The 17,138-nt window shown below is 43.2% G+C and overlaps 1 protein-coding gene and 1 pseudogene across 2 annotated transcripts in view; one reads left to right on the forward strand and one right to left on the reverse strand.

The window, feature by feature from the left end:
• Positions 1-17,138, forward strand: part of Ccdc77 (coiled-coil domain containing 77) — a 35,295-nt gene that overhangs the window by 1,909 nt on the left and 16,248 nt on the right. Inside the window, exons 2-5 of one of the 2 annotated variants that reach the window (XM_057771001.1) lie at positions 2,453-2,506; positions 4,997-5,234; positions 5,790-5,932; positions 14,382-14,478. In XM_057771001.1, coding sequence (XP_057626984.1) covers positions 2,469-2,506; positions 4,997-5,234; positions 5,790-5,932; positions 14,382-14,478 — 516 coding nt within the window. In that variant the 5' untranslated portion in view covers positions 2,453-2,468. The remainder of the gene's footprint in view (positions 1-2,452; positions 2,507-4,996; positions 5,235-5,789; positions 5,933-14,381; positions 14,479-17,138) is intronic. The other variant, XM_057771002.1, reaches the window with a different exon arrangement.
• LOC130875286 (40S ribosomal protein S26-like) lies at positions 3,245-3,596 on the reverse strand (annotated as a pseudogene).

Consider the following 17,138-nt stretch of genomic DNA (forward strand, 5'->3'; position numbering starts at 1 on the left):
CTCTGTAGCCTAGGCTTGCCTGGAACTTAACTCTGTACTCTAGGATGCTCTCAGTTTTTGGGTGATCTCCCCACTACTAGGTTTTACTGATACAAGCCACCACAGTTGACTTGATAGATCATTTTGAGTGGAAGAAAGTCAGGAGAGAGATAAAGGAAATAGTATTTAAGATAAATTTTGTGTATAGATACAGAATTGTCTTGGTTAAGTGAATTTACTAGAGTTGCGGAAGGAAATATACTTCAGATTCCAGGAAGCTCATGATCAAAAGCATAGAACGAAGAATATTATGCAGGCCTGGCATGGCGTATAGGTTTTAATCCCAGGTCTCAGGAGGCAGAGGCAGGCAGGTCTCTATGCATTTTAGATCAACCTGGTTTACATAGTTCCAGGCCAGCCAAGGCTGCATAGTGAGATCCTCTCTCAAAAACAAACCAAAAAGAACATTTTGTAGAAATAGAATTTGTTTAGAGAAGGAGAAAGAAATAAGTCAGGAGAGAGGTTTGACTCTTAAATAGACAGTTCTGAATTCTGAGCTTTATTTAATGGTTGAGGCTGGTCGATTTACACGTCTTTGTTTTCTCTTGAGACAGGATTATCTGTCATCATGTAACTCTGGTTACTTAGGCTAGATAGGAGAGTCAAGAAAAGGAGTGCCTGCCGGGCGGTGGTGGCGCACGCCTTTAATCCCAGCACTTGGGAGGCAGAGGCAGGCGGATGTCTGTGAGTTCGAGACCAGCCTGGTCTACAAGAGCTAGTTCCAGGACAGGCTCCAAAACCACAGAGAAACCCTGTCTCAAAAAAACAAACAAACAAACAAAAAAAAAAAAAAAAAAGGAGTGCCCTATCCTTCTCTTAAAATCATTAGACAGGGCCAGGAGAGATGCCCCAGTGCTTGAGAGCACTGCCTGCTCTTCCCAGGGACCTGGATTGGCTTCCCAGCAGCCACGTGACAACTCACAACTGTCTGGCCTCCTGGGGCACCAGGCATACACCTACCTACTGCGCAGACATACATGTCGGCAAAACGCCATAAAATAGATATATTTGGAAAAAAATTACTAGAGCAGCTTACATATATAAGCAGGTTAAGGTGCTTGCTGCTAGTTCTGACTACCTGCACTTTACCCTGGTAGCTAAGTCGTGGAGGAAGAAAGCTTACTCCTTAGGTTGTCCTCCAGCCTACACACACAGAAATAGACACACAAACACAACACCTTGGCCTTTAATCCCAACTGGGAGGCAGAGACAGGCGGATCTCTTGAGTTCAAGGCCAGCCTGGCCTACAGGGAGAGTTCCAGGACAGCCTTTGTTTCTTTTTTTTAAATTTATTTTTATTTTATGTTCATTGGTGTTTTGTCTACAGGTGTGTCTGTGTTAGGGTGTCAGGTCCCCTGGAACTAAAGTTACAGACAGGTGTGAGCTGTCATGTGGGTGCTGGGAATTGAACCCATGTCCTCTGGAAGAGCAGTCAGTACTCTTAACCACTGAGCCATCTCTCCAACCCTAGCTAGATCCTTTCTCAAACCAACAAAATAAAAACAAAACAAAACAAAAAAATCCCACAAGGGTAAGACAGTTCAGTCGGCAAAGTGCCTGCCTTCCAAGCAGGAACCCCCGTGAAAAAGCCTTGCACAACTGTTTATAATAGTAACCCCAGTGTTGGTCGGGTATGAAGAAGTGAGAGGGAAGGAAGCATTGGCGAATGTGCTTTTCTGAGAAAAGCGGATCCCTGAAACTTATTGGCTGGCCAGCCTATGTTGAAAGACCTTGTTTCAAATAATAATAATAATGATGATATAATAAGGCAGAGACTAGGGAGTTGGTTAAGTAGTTAAGATCCCTTGTTAATTTGTAGAAGACCTCAGTTTGTTTCTCCACACCTATATGGTGACTTACAGTCATCTATTAACTCTAATTCCAAGATATGTGATACTCTTTTCTGACCTCTTCGGGCACCAAGTACCCATGTGCTGCACATACATACACATATACACACACACATGCAGAAATGCACTCATACACATAAAAATAAGATAAATCTTATAAAAATTTTGGGGGCTGGAGAGATGGCTCAGTGGTTAAGAGGACTGACTGCTCTCCCAGAGGACCTAGGTCCAATTCCAGGCACCTACATGGCAGCTTACAACTGTCTAAAACTCTAGTTCCAGGGGACCTGACCCCATGGCAAAACACCAGTGTACATAAAAGAAAAATAAATATTTGAAAGAAGTTTTTTTTTCTTTAATTACAAGTTGGAGAAACAGTTAATATACCTAGTGTTGGTCTAAATACTACATTCCCTTCAGGAGTCAAATATGGTAATGTTGAGGAGGGACCCAAGCTGTATAGCGTGTGTGTGTGTGTGTGTGTGTGTGTGTGTACATATATGTGTGTGTGTATTTTTTTAAACTCTTCCTGGCCCTCATTATCACTTTTGTGTATTTGATAGGAGCAAGTAAGACAGCATGAACTTTACTCCGACACACACCCCCGTCTGCAGAAAGTAAGATATTTGCTTGTTTTTTTTTTTTTTTTTGGATTTTTCGAGACAGGGTTTCTCTGTAGTTTTTGGTGCCTGTCCTGGAACTAGCTCTGTAGACCAGGCTGGCCTCGAACTCACAGAGATCCGCCTGCCTCTGCCTCCCGAGTGCTGGGATTAAAGGCGTGCGCCACCACCGCCCGGCCTATTTGCTTGTTTTTAAGTTAACTAATCAATACTTCTATAGGTTTCATCCAGTCAGTGTAGGAGCTTCAGGGACAGCATACTTCCTAAACCTCAGTTCTCTATTCTTTTTGGTTTTGTTTTGTTTTGTTTTTTGAGACAGGGTTTCTCTGTGTAGCTTTGGAGTCTGTCCTGAAACTAGCTCACTCTGTAGACCAGGCTGGCCTTGAACTCTGCCTCCTGAGTGCTGAAATTAAAGGCACGCACCACCATTGCCTGGTTTAATTCTCTATTCTTTTTTTTTTTTTCTACATAAAGTGTAAACCCCATTTTATTTATTTATTTATTTATTCATTCATTTATTTATTTATTTATTTTGGTTTTTTTCGAGACAGGGTTTCTCTGTGGTTTTGGAGCCTGTCCTGGAACTAGCTCTTGTAGACCAGGCTGGTCTCGAACTCACAGAGATCCGCCTGCCTCTGCCTCCCGAGTGCTGGGATTAAAGGCGTGAGCCACCACCGCCCGGCTCCCATTTTATTTTTCCAAGGTGTTTTCTTCTGTCTTTATGAAGCCACGTCTTCACATGGGCTTTGGTGGAGGTCGTGGTGCAGCTCCAGCAGGTCTAAATCATGGTGGGGGTGTTTGGTCCTTCCAAGCTTCCCGAGAACGATTCCTGACTACCTTGCTATGAATAGCACAGCTCACATAGTAATGCAGCTTGACATAGAGTTTGGGGAGCACATAAGCGGCGAAGACACTTGCTTCGGATATGTCCCTGACGGCAGCCACCTCTATGTTGTTCCTAATGATAAATTTTTTAATGGCCTTGTCCTTGGGCACACACCAGGTGGGCGCAGTTAGTGCAGCGAATTGGCTGCACATGGCCGCGGCCCTTTTTGGCACAACCGTTGTTTCTCCTTTTTTTGGTCATCTTGGAGGCAAGTCCCTAGTTCTTTATTCTTATTCTGAATCTAGAGTTTAAAATAGTTTAACAATGGTGGTGGCACACCTTTAATCCCAGGAGGCAGAGGGTGGTGGATCTCTTGAGCTTGAGGCCGACCTGGTCAGCATATTGAGTTCCAAGACAGCAAGAGCTACTTAGAGAGACCCCGTCTCAATCAGAACAAAAACCTAGCCTCTCTGTGGAAATGCCAGGACTCATTGAGTGTGAATGGAGGAACCACAGTGATGGCAGATCTGGGTCATAGGGAGCAGCCATGAGATAAACCCGAGATGGAGCTGCTACTTAGTACTCACTCCTCATCCCCATAGCTCCCCTTCATCTGTAGAGGGTAAGAGTTGTTCTTTTTTTTAATTTATTTTTATTTTATGTGCATTGGTGTTTTGCTTGCATGTATGTTTGAGGGTGTAGGATCCTTTGAAACGGGAGTTACACACAGTTGTGAAATGCCATGTAGGTACTGGGAATTGAACCTGGGTCCCATGGAAGAGCAGCCAGTTCTCCCAACTGCTGAGCCATCTCTCCAGCCCAAGTTGCTCAAATTTGTATTAGCCTCTTTCCCACTCTTTGAAAAGAAAATAGTGTTTCTGTCATGAGCTTTTGTGTAGGGTGATAGGGATGTGTGCCGGGGTGTTGGCCTTGTGTGTGCCAAGCATGTACTTCGCTACTAGCTACAGGTCCAGCCACTAAAAGCTTTCGGTGTTTGAGGAAGTATTAGATTTGTTTCTTCATGTTAGTTGAAAATAGTTGTGTGTGTGTATGTTGAGGATTTAAACCAGCAATTTGTCACGTGCTCTGCTGCTGAGCTACAGCCCCAGCTGATGGTTTATTGTGCATATTTGCCTACTTACAAATGAATGTGTGTGTTATCTACATTTGTTAGCTCTAACTTGGGCTGTCTTGTGCAAAGTTTCTGCATTCCGATGTCTATTTTGTTATGTTACAATTTTTATGTGTATAGCTATTTTGTGTGTGTCTGTGCACCTTTTGCACACGGTTTTAGATCCCTTGGAACTGGAGTTGCAGGTGATTATGGGCTTCCATGTGGGTACTGGGATTTGAACCTGGGTCCTCTGGAAGAGCAGCCAGTCCTCTTAACTGCTGAGTCTTTTATCCAGCCCCATATATTGTAAATTTTAGAATCCCAAACTAGATTGGTTTTCATAGGAGGATTTCTACAGTTTCTTTTTTGAATTAACTATTGTTTGTTTGCTTGGTTCTTTTTATGGGGGAGGTGCTTGTTTTTTGATTTTCCTTTTAGACAGAGTCACATTATGTGGCTCTAGCTGGCCTAGAACTTGCTACATTGATCAGGTTACAAGTGTTATATTTACAAGAGGATTTACTCCATGCTTTCTGATTTCACGTAGAATAACAATTGCTTCCAAACGTGGTGCCACTTCTGGCTTCAGTGAGCCCCATAGGTGGAAGAAAATGGCAGACTCAGTGGAGTCAACTCCGCTCCCTTCAATCGAGGATCGTCTGGCCGTCCTTTGCCCTTCGCAGGAGCTTCTGGAGTATTATCAGAAGAAGATGGCTAACTGTGAGGCAGAAAATGAGGAGCTGTTGAAGAAGTTAGACCTCTACAGAGAAGCCTGTGAAGGGCAGGTAAAAAGGGGGGGGGGGGAATTCCCACACGGGAGGATCCTGATCCTGGAGCCCACTGACCAAGCTTTGTTCAATTGCTGAGCTCACAGTTTAATGAGAGATCCTGTCTCAGATAAGTTGGTGGCGCCATGGAAAAGGCACCCAACAACTTCTGGGTTACACATGTACCTCCATGCACACGCACACACACAGAGAACCTGTGAGACATACGGCATTCTTGGTGCTGGTGTGCGAAAGGAAGGCCTTGTCATCAGTGTGTGATCTCCAGTCACACTAATCCTGTGGCTTTGTCCCTACCTCTTTCCCTCTTGCCCTTCCTCCTTCCTTCCTTTCAGTGCTAGAACCTAGGGCTTCCTGCCTGCTTGCCACCGGGCTCAACCTCCATTTCATTCTGTTGCTCTTTGGGTCAAATGTGTGCACCGCCTAGTGTTGCCACTTGAGTCTGTGCTGGTAAAGCTGTCAGGAATATTCCTACATAAGCTAACTCCTCCGTATCCACTGAGGTTTCCTTTGAAACCCAATATGTTTTCAACTACTCTGTCGGGTTTTTTGCAGCATAAACTTGAATGGAATTTGCAGCAGAGGGAGGAAGAGATTGCTGAGTTGCAGAAAGCCCTGAGTGATATGCAGGTTTGCCTCTTCCAGGAGCGGGAACATGTTTTACGACTCTACTCAGAAAATGACCGACTAAGAATCAGGTACTGAACAGAAGGAGGGAAGTGTCAGAATTTTAACTCTGGGTTACACTTACAATGATGACATCTATCTACCGGAGTTCTCTTTGGTTGTGTCCCCAGGAAGCAAACTTCGAGGAGAGGTTTACCTGAAAGGCAGTTACTAGGAGGGGTTCTTAGAGAAGATAGCAGTGGCACATCAGAACTGTGATAGGGTGGTTACAGAGGCCAGCCCCACCGCAAGCTCCAGGACTCTGCTGGTCTTTCAAAGGCAGTGGATTCAGACTTCTGTGTCTTGGTATTGACCAGTTGTTGAGTACAGACTGCCCTCATGAAGAAGTCATAAACTTGGGAGAGAAAGCCTTTAATCCAGTCATAATGCCTTTAAAAATAACTTTATTTTCTTTCTTTTTTTTTTTTCTTTTTTTTCTTTTTTTTTTTTTTTTTTTTTTTTTTTTTGGTTTTTTGAGACAGGGTTTCTCTGTGGTTTTGGAGCCTGTCAATTCCCAGTACCTACATGGCATTTCACAACTGTTGTTGTATGTTTTGTTTTAATATTGGGACTTGAACCTGGGGCCTCACACATTCTAAACAGGTATTCTACTGCTGAGTTTATACCCCCAGTAGTCCTTTTTATTTATTTATTTAGTAATTTTTATTTTATTTGCATTGGTGCTTTGCCTACATATATGTCTGTGTGAGGGTGTCGGATCTTGGAGTTACAGACAGTCGTAAGTTTCCATGTGGGTACTGGGAATTGAACCCTGGTCCTCTGGAAAAACATTCAGTGCTCTTAACCTCTTGAGCCATCTCTCCATTCCACTCCTAAATCTTTTTTTTTTTTAATATTTATTTATTATGCATACAATATTCTGTCTGTGTGTATGCCTGCAGGCCAGAAGAAAGCACCAGACCCCATTACAGATGGTTGTGAGCCACCATGTGGCTGCTGGGAATTGAACTCAGGACCTTTGGAAGAGCAGGCAATGCTCTTAACCTCTGAGCCATCTCTCCAGCCCCTACTCCTAAATCTTTTTAAAAGTTGCCCAGACAGACTCTCAACTTGGAATCCTCCTGCCTCGTTCTTTAGAATAATTAGAATGACATGCTTGCCTCGCTCAGCCTAGCCCATTTTAACTACTTGTAAGTGTTTTAATAGACGTGGGTACATTCCCATTGTTGGGCGACCTCTGGAATCTTTCTGTATGGGGCATTGAAACTCTTGACCATTCACCAGTACCCTCTGCGTTTTTCTCCCAGGCCCTGGCAACCACCAATCTAACTACTTTATTAATACTTTTTTTAACTTTTAGTTTTTGGTGTTTCAAGATAGGGTTTCCCTGTGTACCCCTGGTTGTCCAGGAACACATTCTGTAGACCAGAAATCCGCCTTCCTCTGCCTCCCCAGTGCTGGTATTAAAGATGTACTCCACCACCATCCAGCTTAAATTTTTTTTTAATTTATGTGTATGGTGGTTTTGCCTGCCTGTATGTCTGTACACCACTTGCTTTCGTGGTGCCTGCAGAGGCCAAAAGAGGGCTTCAGATGCACTAGAACTCCAGTTACATGTGGGTGCTAAGGACTGAACCTGGATCATCTGGAAGAGCAGCTAGTGCTCTTAACCAGTGTCCAGCCCTTTAATTGTGTTTTTTCCAGACAGCATCTATGCTAGCCTTAAACTTACTTATGTAGTTTTGATTTCCTGAATCATGTGGTAATTCTGTTTTTAACTTATAACTGCTCTGCTGCTTTACGTGGCGGGTTGCCATTTTACATGGTTCCAGTTGTCCTTGCCAACATTTGTTATCCCTATTTTGTTGTTGTTGTTTTTCCAAAGATTTAGTTTTTATTTGTGTGTGTGTGTATGTCTAAGTGTGTGCCTGTGCATCTGCTTGTAGGTGTCTTGCAGGCCAGGAGAAGAAGTCAGATCCCTTCAGTTACAGGTGGTTGTGAGCTACTTGATATTGTAGGAAACTGAACTCTGGTTCTGTGCAAGAGCACAAAACTTAATTGTTGAGCCATTTCTCTTTCTTTATACTTTGTTTTTGTTTTTTGAGGTATTTTGTTGTTGTTGTTGTTGTTTGGTTTTTGTGGTTGTCTTAATGGATGTGAGACTATTTTATTCTGATTTTTGTCTCTTGTTTTTTTTGAGACAGGGTTTCTCTGTGTAGTCCTGGCTGTCCTGGAACTCACTCTGTAGACCGGGCTGGCCTCTAACTCAGAGATCTGCCTGTCTCTGCCTCCAGAGTGCTGGGCTGAAAGGTGTGCACCACCACTCCAGGCTTGAGCAACTTTTCATCTGTATGTTAGCCATCTGCATGTCTTGAAAGAACTGTAAGTTCAAGTTCCTCGCTATTTGTTCTTGTTTTGTAAATTTGTTTGTTGAAACAGGATTGCCTGGCATGGTGGCTGACTCCTTTAAACCACCCTCTTCCCCACACACACACTAGGGAGGGGATATCTGAGGCCAACCTGGTCTGCACAGTGAGTTCTAGGACAGCCACAGCTACACAGAGAAACCTTGCCTCAAAAAACACAAACGGGGGGTGGGGGGAGGAAGGAAGGAAGAAACAAAGAAACCAGGTCTCGCTTTGTAATCCGGGTTAGCCTGGAACTGACTGTGTTGCCTAGGCTATCCTCTCACTGTGATCCTCATGTGTCAGCCTCCTGAGAGCTAGGGTTCTAGGCCTGAGCCACCATGGTTGACCCTCACTTTTGCTGTTGTTTTGGCTTTTCTTTTTCTTTCTTTCTTTTTTTCTTGGTGCTTTTAAATTTTTATTTATTATTTTGAAATGGTCTCATTCTGTATCTTTGATTGTTCTAAAACTTAGAATTCTGCCAGCCTCTGCCTCCCAAGTATATGTCCCACTGTGCCCATCCTGGGTGCTTTTGTTTTATATTTTTGATATAAATATAAAACTCACTTTGTTAATTACATAGAGCAGGCTGGCCTTGAGCTCCTCCTGCCCCTGCCTCCTGAGTGCTGGGGGCTTAGGATTTGCTGTCTTACTTAGCTAACAGCTCTTAGTTTTAATTGCTTTGTTTGTATTTTCATTGTTGTGTTATGGGAATTCCTTATATGTTAAAGATATTAAATCCTTATCAGATATTCAATTTTCATGGTTTTTCTCATTCCACAGATTGCCATTTTACTCTGGTAATGTCTCTTCCTTTACTACATAGAAATTTACATTTTGGCCAGGTGGTGGTTGTGCAGACTTTTAATCCCAGCACTCAAGATCACCTCTGTTGACATCATTGCCAAACCCAACATCAAGGACCTTTCCCCCATGTTTTTTTTTTTAATATTTATTTATTTATTATGTATATAACATTTTGTTTGTGTGTATGCCTGCAGTCCAGAAGAGGGCACCAGACCCCATTACAGATGGTTGTGAGCCATGTGGTTGCTGGCAATTGAACTCAGGACCTTTGGAAGAGCAGGCAATGCTCTTAACCACTGAGCCAATCTCTCCAGCCCCCTTTTTTCTTGATTTTTTGAGAAGGTTTCTCTGTGTGCACCACCACCGCCTGGCTCTCCTTCGTGTTTTCTTTAAGTTTAGGCACTGGATTAATTTTTCTTGGTTGGGGTGTGTGTGTGCTAATGTGTGAACACACTTATATGGGATGAGTGTGTATGAGTGTGCAAATCAGTGACTGACATCAGGTGTTTTCCTCGGTTCTCCATCATATTTTAAATATCTATCTATCTATTTATTTATTGATTTATTTTTTAAATATTTATTTATTTATTATGTGTACAATATTCTTTCTGCGTGTATGCCTGAAGGCCAGAAGAGGGCACCAGACCCCATTACAGATGGTTGTGAGCCACCATGTGGTTGCCGGGAATTGAACTCAGGACCTTTGGAAGAGCAGGCAATGCTCTTAACCACTGAACCATCTCTCCAGCCCCCATATCTATTTATTTAAAAACCAAAATAAATAAATAAAAAATAATTTAGCCAGGGATGGTGGCACATGTCTTTAATATCAGCTCTTGGAGGCAGTTCAAAATCAGCTTGGATTACAAAGTGAGCTCCTGGACAGCTTAGTGCCACACAGTGAAACCATATCTCAAAACAAAACAAAAAAAGAATACTTAGCAAAATATTTTATGGGTATGAATGCTTTGTCTCTCTGTATGTGTGTGTGCAGAAACCAGAAAAGAGCACTGGATACCCTGGATCTGGGGTTACAGGTGGTCGTGAGCTGCCGAGTGGATGCTGAGAATCAAACCTGGGGTGTCTGCAGGAACAGTTGGTACTCTAACCACTGAGCGTTTCTCAAGCCTTCAGTCTCATTTTGAGACAGGATGTCTCTCACAGAGCCTGAAACACTCCGATTCTGCTAGACTAGCTGGAGACAAGTTCTCCAGCATCTTTCTGTTCCCACCTCCCCAGACTGGGTTGGCAGGTGTGCATACTACCAAACTCACTTTTTACGAGGGTGCTGAGGATCAAACTCAAGTTGCCATGCAGTAGTTTTCCTGCTACGGCAGGCATCGTCACAGCTTTTTGTTTGTTTGTTCGTTTGTTTGTTTTAAGACCGGATCTAGTCAAGGCTGGCCTAGAATTTCTTATTTACTTTCCCAGCACGCTGGGATTACAAATGTGTGTCATCATGTCTGGTTGCCACATGTCTTATGCTTTGGAGATAATGTCCTGGCATGCCCTAAAATCTTTCCTGTGTTTTTGTTCATGTGAAATAACCTAGTATGTCATCACTAGTAAATTTATTGTGTACTGCTAAGCAGTAAAAGAATTACCACCGCCGGGCGATGGTGGCGCACGCCTTTAATCCCAGCACTTGGGAGGCAGAGGCAGGCGGATCTCTGTGAGTTCGAGACCAGCCTGGTCTACAGAGCTAGTTCCAGGACAGGCTCCAAAACCACAGAGAAACCCTGTCTCGAAAAACCAAAAAAAAAAAAAAAAAAAAAAAAAAAATTACCACCACCTACGGAGTGACTTTAAAGCATACTCTTGCCTACCTCTCTGTGCGTGGACTGCTTTCTTCTTCTGGGGTGGACAATAAGGCATTTGCCCCTTAGACCAAATTAGTCTGTTCTAGCAAAGACACATCCAGCACTGAAAGTAGTTCTCCAGAATCCATTTGTTCTTGTACAGGTCATACTGATGAATGAAATAGAGATTTTGTTTACCCTTCCTCTAGGATCTTTAATCTTTTTTTGTTGTGCCAACTACCAAGTGTATACCTTCTAACTATACCCTGGAAACTGGGGCAATGCGTCTAAAAATCTAGTAGACCTACTGTGAACTACATCTGAGCCAATTTGATTACTAGAATGGTCCCTTTATGCCTTGTGCCATGACGGTGCTTCAAGTTACCAGGTACCAGTGTCTTCTGAGATCTTGAATCCAGTAGTCCTTGAAATGCCTGACTCTTGTGTTTCCCCAGTGTGACTAGAAGAAATGGCCATCGGCACTTTGGTGAGGCACACGTCTTGTCTCCTGGGAGCTCAGGCTCTTCTTCAGCTTATCGTCTAGAAAATTGAATTTTTATGTCGTCTTGCTGGCCTAAAACTTGCTGCGTAGACCAAGCTGACCTCCAGCTCACAGAGAGCTATTTTATCTGTCTCTGCTTCCCCAGTACTGGGATGAAAGGCATGTACCACCATGCCTGGATGCCTGGTGTAATATTATTTGTTCGTTTGTTTTTTTTTTTTTTTTTTTTTTTTTGCTTTTGCAAGACAGGGTTTCTCTGTGGTTTTGGAACCTGTCCTAGAACTAGCTCTTGTAGACCAGGCTGGTCTCGAACTCACAGAGATCCGCCTGCCTCTGCCTCCCGAGTGCTGGGATTAAAGGCGTGCGCCGCCACCGCCCGGCCTATTTTGTTTCTTACTGTGATGTGGATGTGAGAGAAAAGCATGCAAGCTGGCCCATGTGTGCCATGATATATATGCATTTGTGACGGAGACAACCGTTGAGAATCAATTCTCTCCTTTTACCATAGGTTTCAGGGACTGAACTCAGATGCCAAGTTTGTACTGGGAGCACAGTAACTTACTGAGTCCTTGTGCTGGCCACAGACTATGGATTTTTGTTCATGTTTTTCATTTTATTTTGGAGGAGAACAGTGGTACAACCCTCAGTCTCATTTCTTTCTTGATATTTCTAATTGTTTAAACTATCCCTACTGCTCCCCTCAGGAGCAGGATGTTCTACAAATCATCTCTCCCTCCTTAGCTCTGAAGAAGTCCCTTTTCAGAGTTTATTTCCTTGGATTGTTCCTGACATTAACTGTGTTGGGTTGGGTGCCTTGGGATACAAACTGCACAGTGAAGATCTTCCAGAATGTTTGTGGGGAGCCTTCTAAGGAGAAGTACGTCTGAAGAAATAAGGGGAGTCTGGTTGGGCAGATGGGGAACTTCAACTGTGATTTGGTTTCAGCAGGTCCCAACCAACACCATGGGGGCTCTGAAGCTGAATGGCTTTTCAGAGCCATCTGAATTGAGGCAAAGAGAATGGATTCTTTTTTGTTTTGTTTTTTGTTTTTTTGAGACAGGGTTTCTCTTTAGTTTTAGAGCCTGTCCTGGAACTAGCTCTTGTAGACCAGGATGGCCTTGAACTCACAGAGATTCACCTGCCTCTGCCTCCTCTGCCTCCCCTGCGCCACCACTGCCCAGCTCGAGAATGGATTCTTGTTCCCCTGAGCCCCACTGAGAAGGCACTGAATGCAGACTGTCCTTGAGGAGTGGGAGTCATAAGCAGAGGGATGCAATTCCCTTTCTTTTTGGGCAGTTCTGAAGGGAGACTGAGCTGTGAGCCATGAGCAGGCTATGTTCCTTACTGCTAAAGAAAAGACCCACTGCAGTTCCCTTCTAGAAACAGCCAGGAAATTATTCCCAAGCCCCTTCTCTGGATTCTCAAATTGAAATACCTAATGTTTAATAGCTGGAGCTGAGATATAGATTGATCTTTTCCTTTCTTTCTTTTTTTTTTTTTTTTTTGATCTTTTTTGTAGTGGGAGCTACGGGCTGTGTTCCTGCCGCCCCAGCTCCTGGTTGCCTGGCTAGCTTATGCCCCGAAATAACAACACACAAACTGTATTCTATTAAACACTGCCTGGCCCATTTCTATTCATGTGTGTAGTAGCACCTTGAGGTGCGCTTACCAGGAAGATTCTAGCCTATGTCCATCCTGGGTCGGAGCTTCATCGCGTCTGCCCTGGCAATGAGCTGCATGGCGTCTGTCTCTGAGAGGAGCTGTCCTGCATCTGAGCTCACTTCCTCTTCCTCCCAGCATTCTGTTCTGTTTACTCCACCCACCTATGTTCTAACCTATGAGGGCCAAGCAGTTAGTTTTTTTATTAATTAACCAATGACCTTCCTCCATCATTTTTAACTTGTGGTCTTTTTTTTTTTTTTTTTTTTTTTTTTTTTTTTTTTAGTTTTTTGAGACAGGGTTTCTCTATGTAGCTCTGGCTATCCTGGAACTCGCTCTGTAGACCAGGCTGACCTTGAACTCACAGAGATCCACCTGCTTCTACCTCCCGAGGGCTGGGATTAAAGGTGTGTGCCACCACTTCCTGGTTAAGGGAATTGAATCCACTGGAGCAGGAGTTAGAGACAGCTGTGAGCTGCCATGTGGGTGCTGGGCACTGAACCCTGGTCTTCCTGAAGAGCATCCAGTGCTCTTAACCACTGAACCATCTCTCCAGCCTGGTTATAATCATTTTTAAAACATCAGAAGCTGGGAATATAGCTTAGTTATAGAGTGTTTAAGTAGTGTCTTAGTTAGGGTTTCTATTGCTGTAAAGAGACACCATGACCATGGCAACTCTTATAAAGAAAACATTTAATTGGGGTGGCTCACTTAGATTTTGTATTAAAGCGCTGGTTCAAGCCAGGAGGTGGTGGCACACACCTTTAATCCCAGCACTTGGGAGGCAGAGACAGGCGATCTCTGTGAGTTTGAGGCCAGCCTGGTCTACAGGGAGAGTTCCAGGACAGGTTCTAAAGCTATGGAGAAACCCTGTGTTGAAAAACAAACAAAAAACAAACAAACAAAATCCAAAAACAAAAAAACAAAAAAACCACAAAGCCCTGGTTCAGTCCCCAGCAGTGCATAAATTGATAAACTGAATGTGATATCAGAGGCCTGTTATGACAGGCTCAAGTCCAACCTGGGATATCTGAGACTATCTCCAAAGAGAAAGAGAGAGAAAGAAAAAGGAAATCTATCTTTTGAATCCTGATTTTTGTTGTTATGTTGTTGGGTTTGCATTTTTGTTTTGTGTGTGTGTGTGTGTGTGTGTTTTAGACTGCGATGTAATCCTGGAACTCACACTTGTAAACCAAGCCAGCCTCAAACTCACAGAGACCTGTCTTTGCTTCCTGAGTGCTGGGATTAAAGGTGTGCACCACCATCACCCAACCAGAAGGGAAATCTTTTAAATAGAAATAGTTACTTACCTGGGGTATGTAATGTCTACTTTTTATGAGAATTACAGGGAACTGGAAGACAAGAAAAAGATTCAGAATCTATTAGCTCTTGTGGGCACAGACACCGGTGAAGTGACCTATTTTTTTAAGGAGCCTCCCCACAAAGTAAGTAATAATTGCTGCTATGGTTTGATGAATAAGACCTTTATGAGACACAGCTGACCATTTCTACTTGTTAGAGATGCCACTTGTAGAGTAGCCCTGGAGTTAGCCAGCCAGTATCTACTGGAGGTGTAAAGTGTTTTTCTGCAAAAACCTTTTGAAGAATTTTATTTTTTCACTATTAAGAAACCATACTAGGGCCGGGCTGTGGTGGCGCACGCCTTTAATCCCAGCACTTGGGAGGCAGAGACAGGCGGATCTCTGTGAGTTCGAGACCAGCCTGGTCTACAAGAGCTAGTTCCAGGACAGACTCCAAAACCACAGAGAAACCCTGTCTCAAAAAACCAAAAAAAAAAAAAAAAAAAAGAAACCATACTAGGACTGGAGAGATGGCTCAGAGGTTAAGAGCATTGGCTGCTCTTCCAGAGGTCCTGAGTTCAATTCCCCAGCAAGCACATAGTGGCTCACAACCATCTGTAATAGGATCAATGTCCTCTTCTGGCCTGAAGGCTTACATACAGGCAGGGCACTGTCTGTAAATAAGAAACCATGCTGTAGCCGGGCGATGGTGGCGCAGGCCTTTAATCCCAGCACTCGGGAGGCAGAGGCAGGTGGATCTCTGTGAGTTCGAGACCAGCCTGGTCTACAGAGCTAGTTCCAGGACAGGCTCCAAAGCCACAGAGAAACCCTGTTTCGAAAAACCAAAAAAAAAAAGAAACCATGCTGTGGGGTGGTGGTGTACCCTTTTAATCCCAAGACTTGAAAGGCAGAGGCAGGTAGATCTCTCTGAGTTTGAGGCCAGCCTGGTCTGGTCTACAGAATTAGTTCCAGACAGCCAAGCTACACAGAGAAACCCTCTCTCAAAAACAAAACAAAACACCCCAAGAAGCCTGTGAAGAGCTGGAGAGATGACTCGGCAGTTAAGAACACATGCCAAGCTGGGCGGTGGTGGCGCACGCCTTTAATTCCAGCACTTGAGAGGCAGAGACAGGTGGATCTCTGAGTTTGAGGCCATCCTGGTTTACAGAGCGAGTTCCAGGAGAGGCTCCAAAGCTACAGAGAAACCCTGTCTCGAAAAATCAAATTAAAAAAGAACATATGCTGTTATTCCAGAGGACCCAGGTTTGATTCCTAGCACTCACATGGCAGCTCACAACCATCTGTTACTCTAGTTCCAGGGGATCAGACACACTCTTAGATGTGTACTTGCAGGCAGAACAATCATACATATAAAATAAATAAATTAAAAATATTAAAGGAAATCTGTGAATACTCTCTCAAGGTATAACACATTTCCAGTGTAAAATGAGCCAAATAATTAGTCCCACATGTCATTTCAGGAGGGCTGTCACCTTACTGGGAGACCTGAATTTTAAATTATGCTTTCGTGTTTAGTTCTTTATCGGTGCTACTAAACTTGGTACTTTTTTTTTTTTTTTTTTTTTTTTGGTAACAGGATTTCTCTGTGTAGCCCTGGTTGTCCTAGAACTTTCTCTGTAGACTAGGTCTGTCTTACATTTTCTTCTTTAAACAAGAATTTTTGCTCTTCAAAACAGGGATTGTGACCAGGCGGTGGCGGCGCACGCCTTTAATCCCAGCACTCGGGAGGCAGAGGCAGGTGGATCTCTGTGAGTTCGAGACCAGCCTGGTCTACAAGAGCTAGTTCCAGGACAGGCTCCAAAACCACAGAGAAACCCTGTCTCAAAAAACCAAAAAACAAAACAAAACAAAACAAAAAACAAAAAACAGGGATTGTGAAGATGGTTAGAAATATATATTAAAGCATCATAATTTTTTTTTTTTTTTTTTTTTTTTGCTTTTATTTGAGACAGGGTTTCTCTGTGGTTTTTTGGAGCCTGTCCTGGAACTAGCTCTTGTAGACCAGGCTGAAAGCATCATAATTTTGAAAACTCAGAATTCCTGTTGTCCCTGATTTTATTATTTTTGGTTTTCAGTTTTTTGAGACAGGGTTTTTCTGTGTAGTCCTGACTGTCCTGGAACTCACTCTTAGAACATGCTGGCTTTGAACTAACTCAGAGAGACCTCTCTGCCTCTGCCTCTGGAGTATGGGTTTAAAAGCCTCGCCTGTCCCTGATTCTTAAGGAGTAGCCTGACAGGAATTTGAAAACACTCAGAAATGTGTTTATTTGTTTTCATTGTATGTTTTAATTCCAAATTAAAGCATTATTGATAAATATATGTATACTTTTTTTGATAAAGAAAAAAATGAAACTTAAAACCTAGGGTTGGGCCATATCTCAGTGACAGAGTTTTTGCCTAGTGAATGTGAGGCTCTTGGGTCATCCCCAGCACTACACAGAGAAGGGCAAAAAGAAGACTAAAGTTTAGAGGGACAGATGTTTTTGCTGATATTAGAGAAAAAAGCAGAGGTAGTTTTTGTGAAGAAGAGATTTCAGTACTTAATTTTTTTTAACTTTTTATATTAATTATAAGTTAATAGTAATATTTATCAAAGATACAGGGGGTGAGACATACTTTAAACCCAGCACTTGGGAAGCAGAGGCAGTAGGATCTCTGTGAGTTTGAAGCTAGCCTGATCTACAGAACAAGTTCCAGGATAGCCAAAGCTATATAGAGAAACCCTGTTTTGCAAGGGGGACTGAACGGGATGGGACAAGGTCTAAATAGGTAGCCCAAGCAAG

This window comes from Chionomys nivalis, chromosome 1 (assembly GCF_950005125.1).
Source record: "Chionomys nivalis chromosome 1, mChiNiv1.1, whole genome shotgun sequence".
NCBI lineage: Eukaryota > Metazoa > Chordata > Mammalia > Rodentia > Cricetidae > Chionomys > Chionomys nivalis.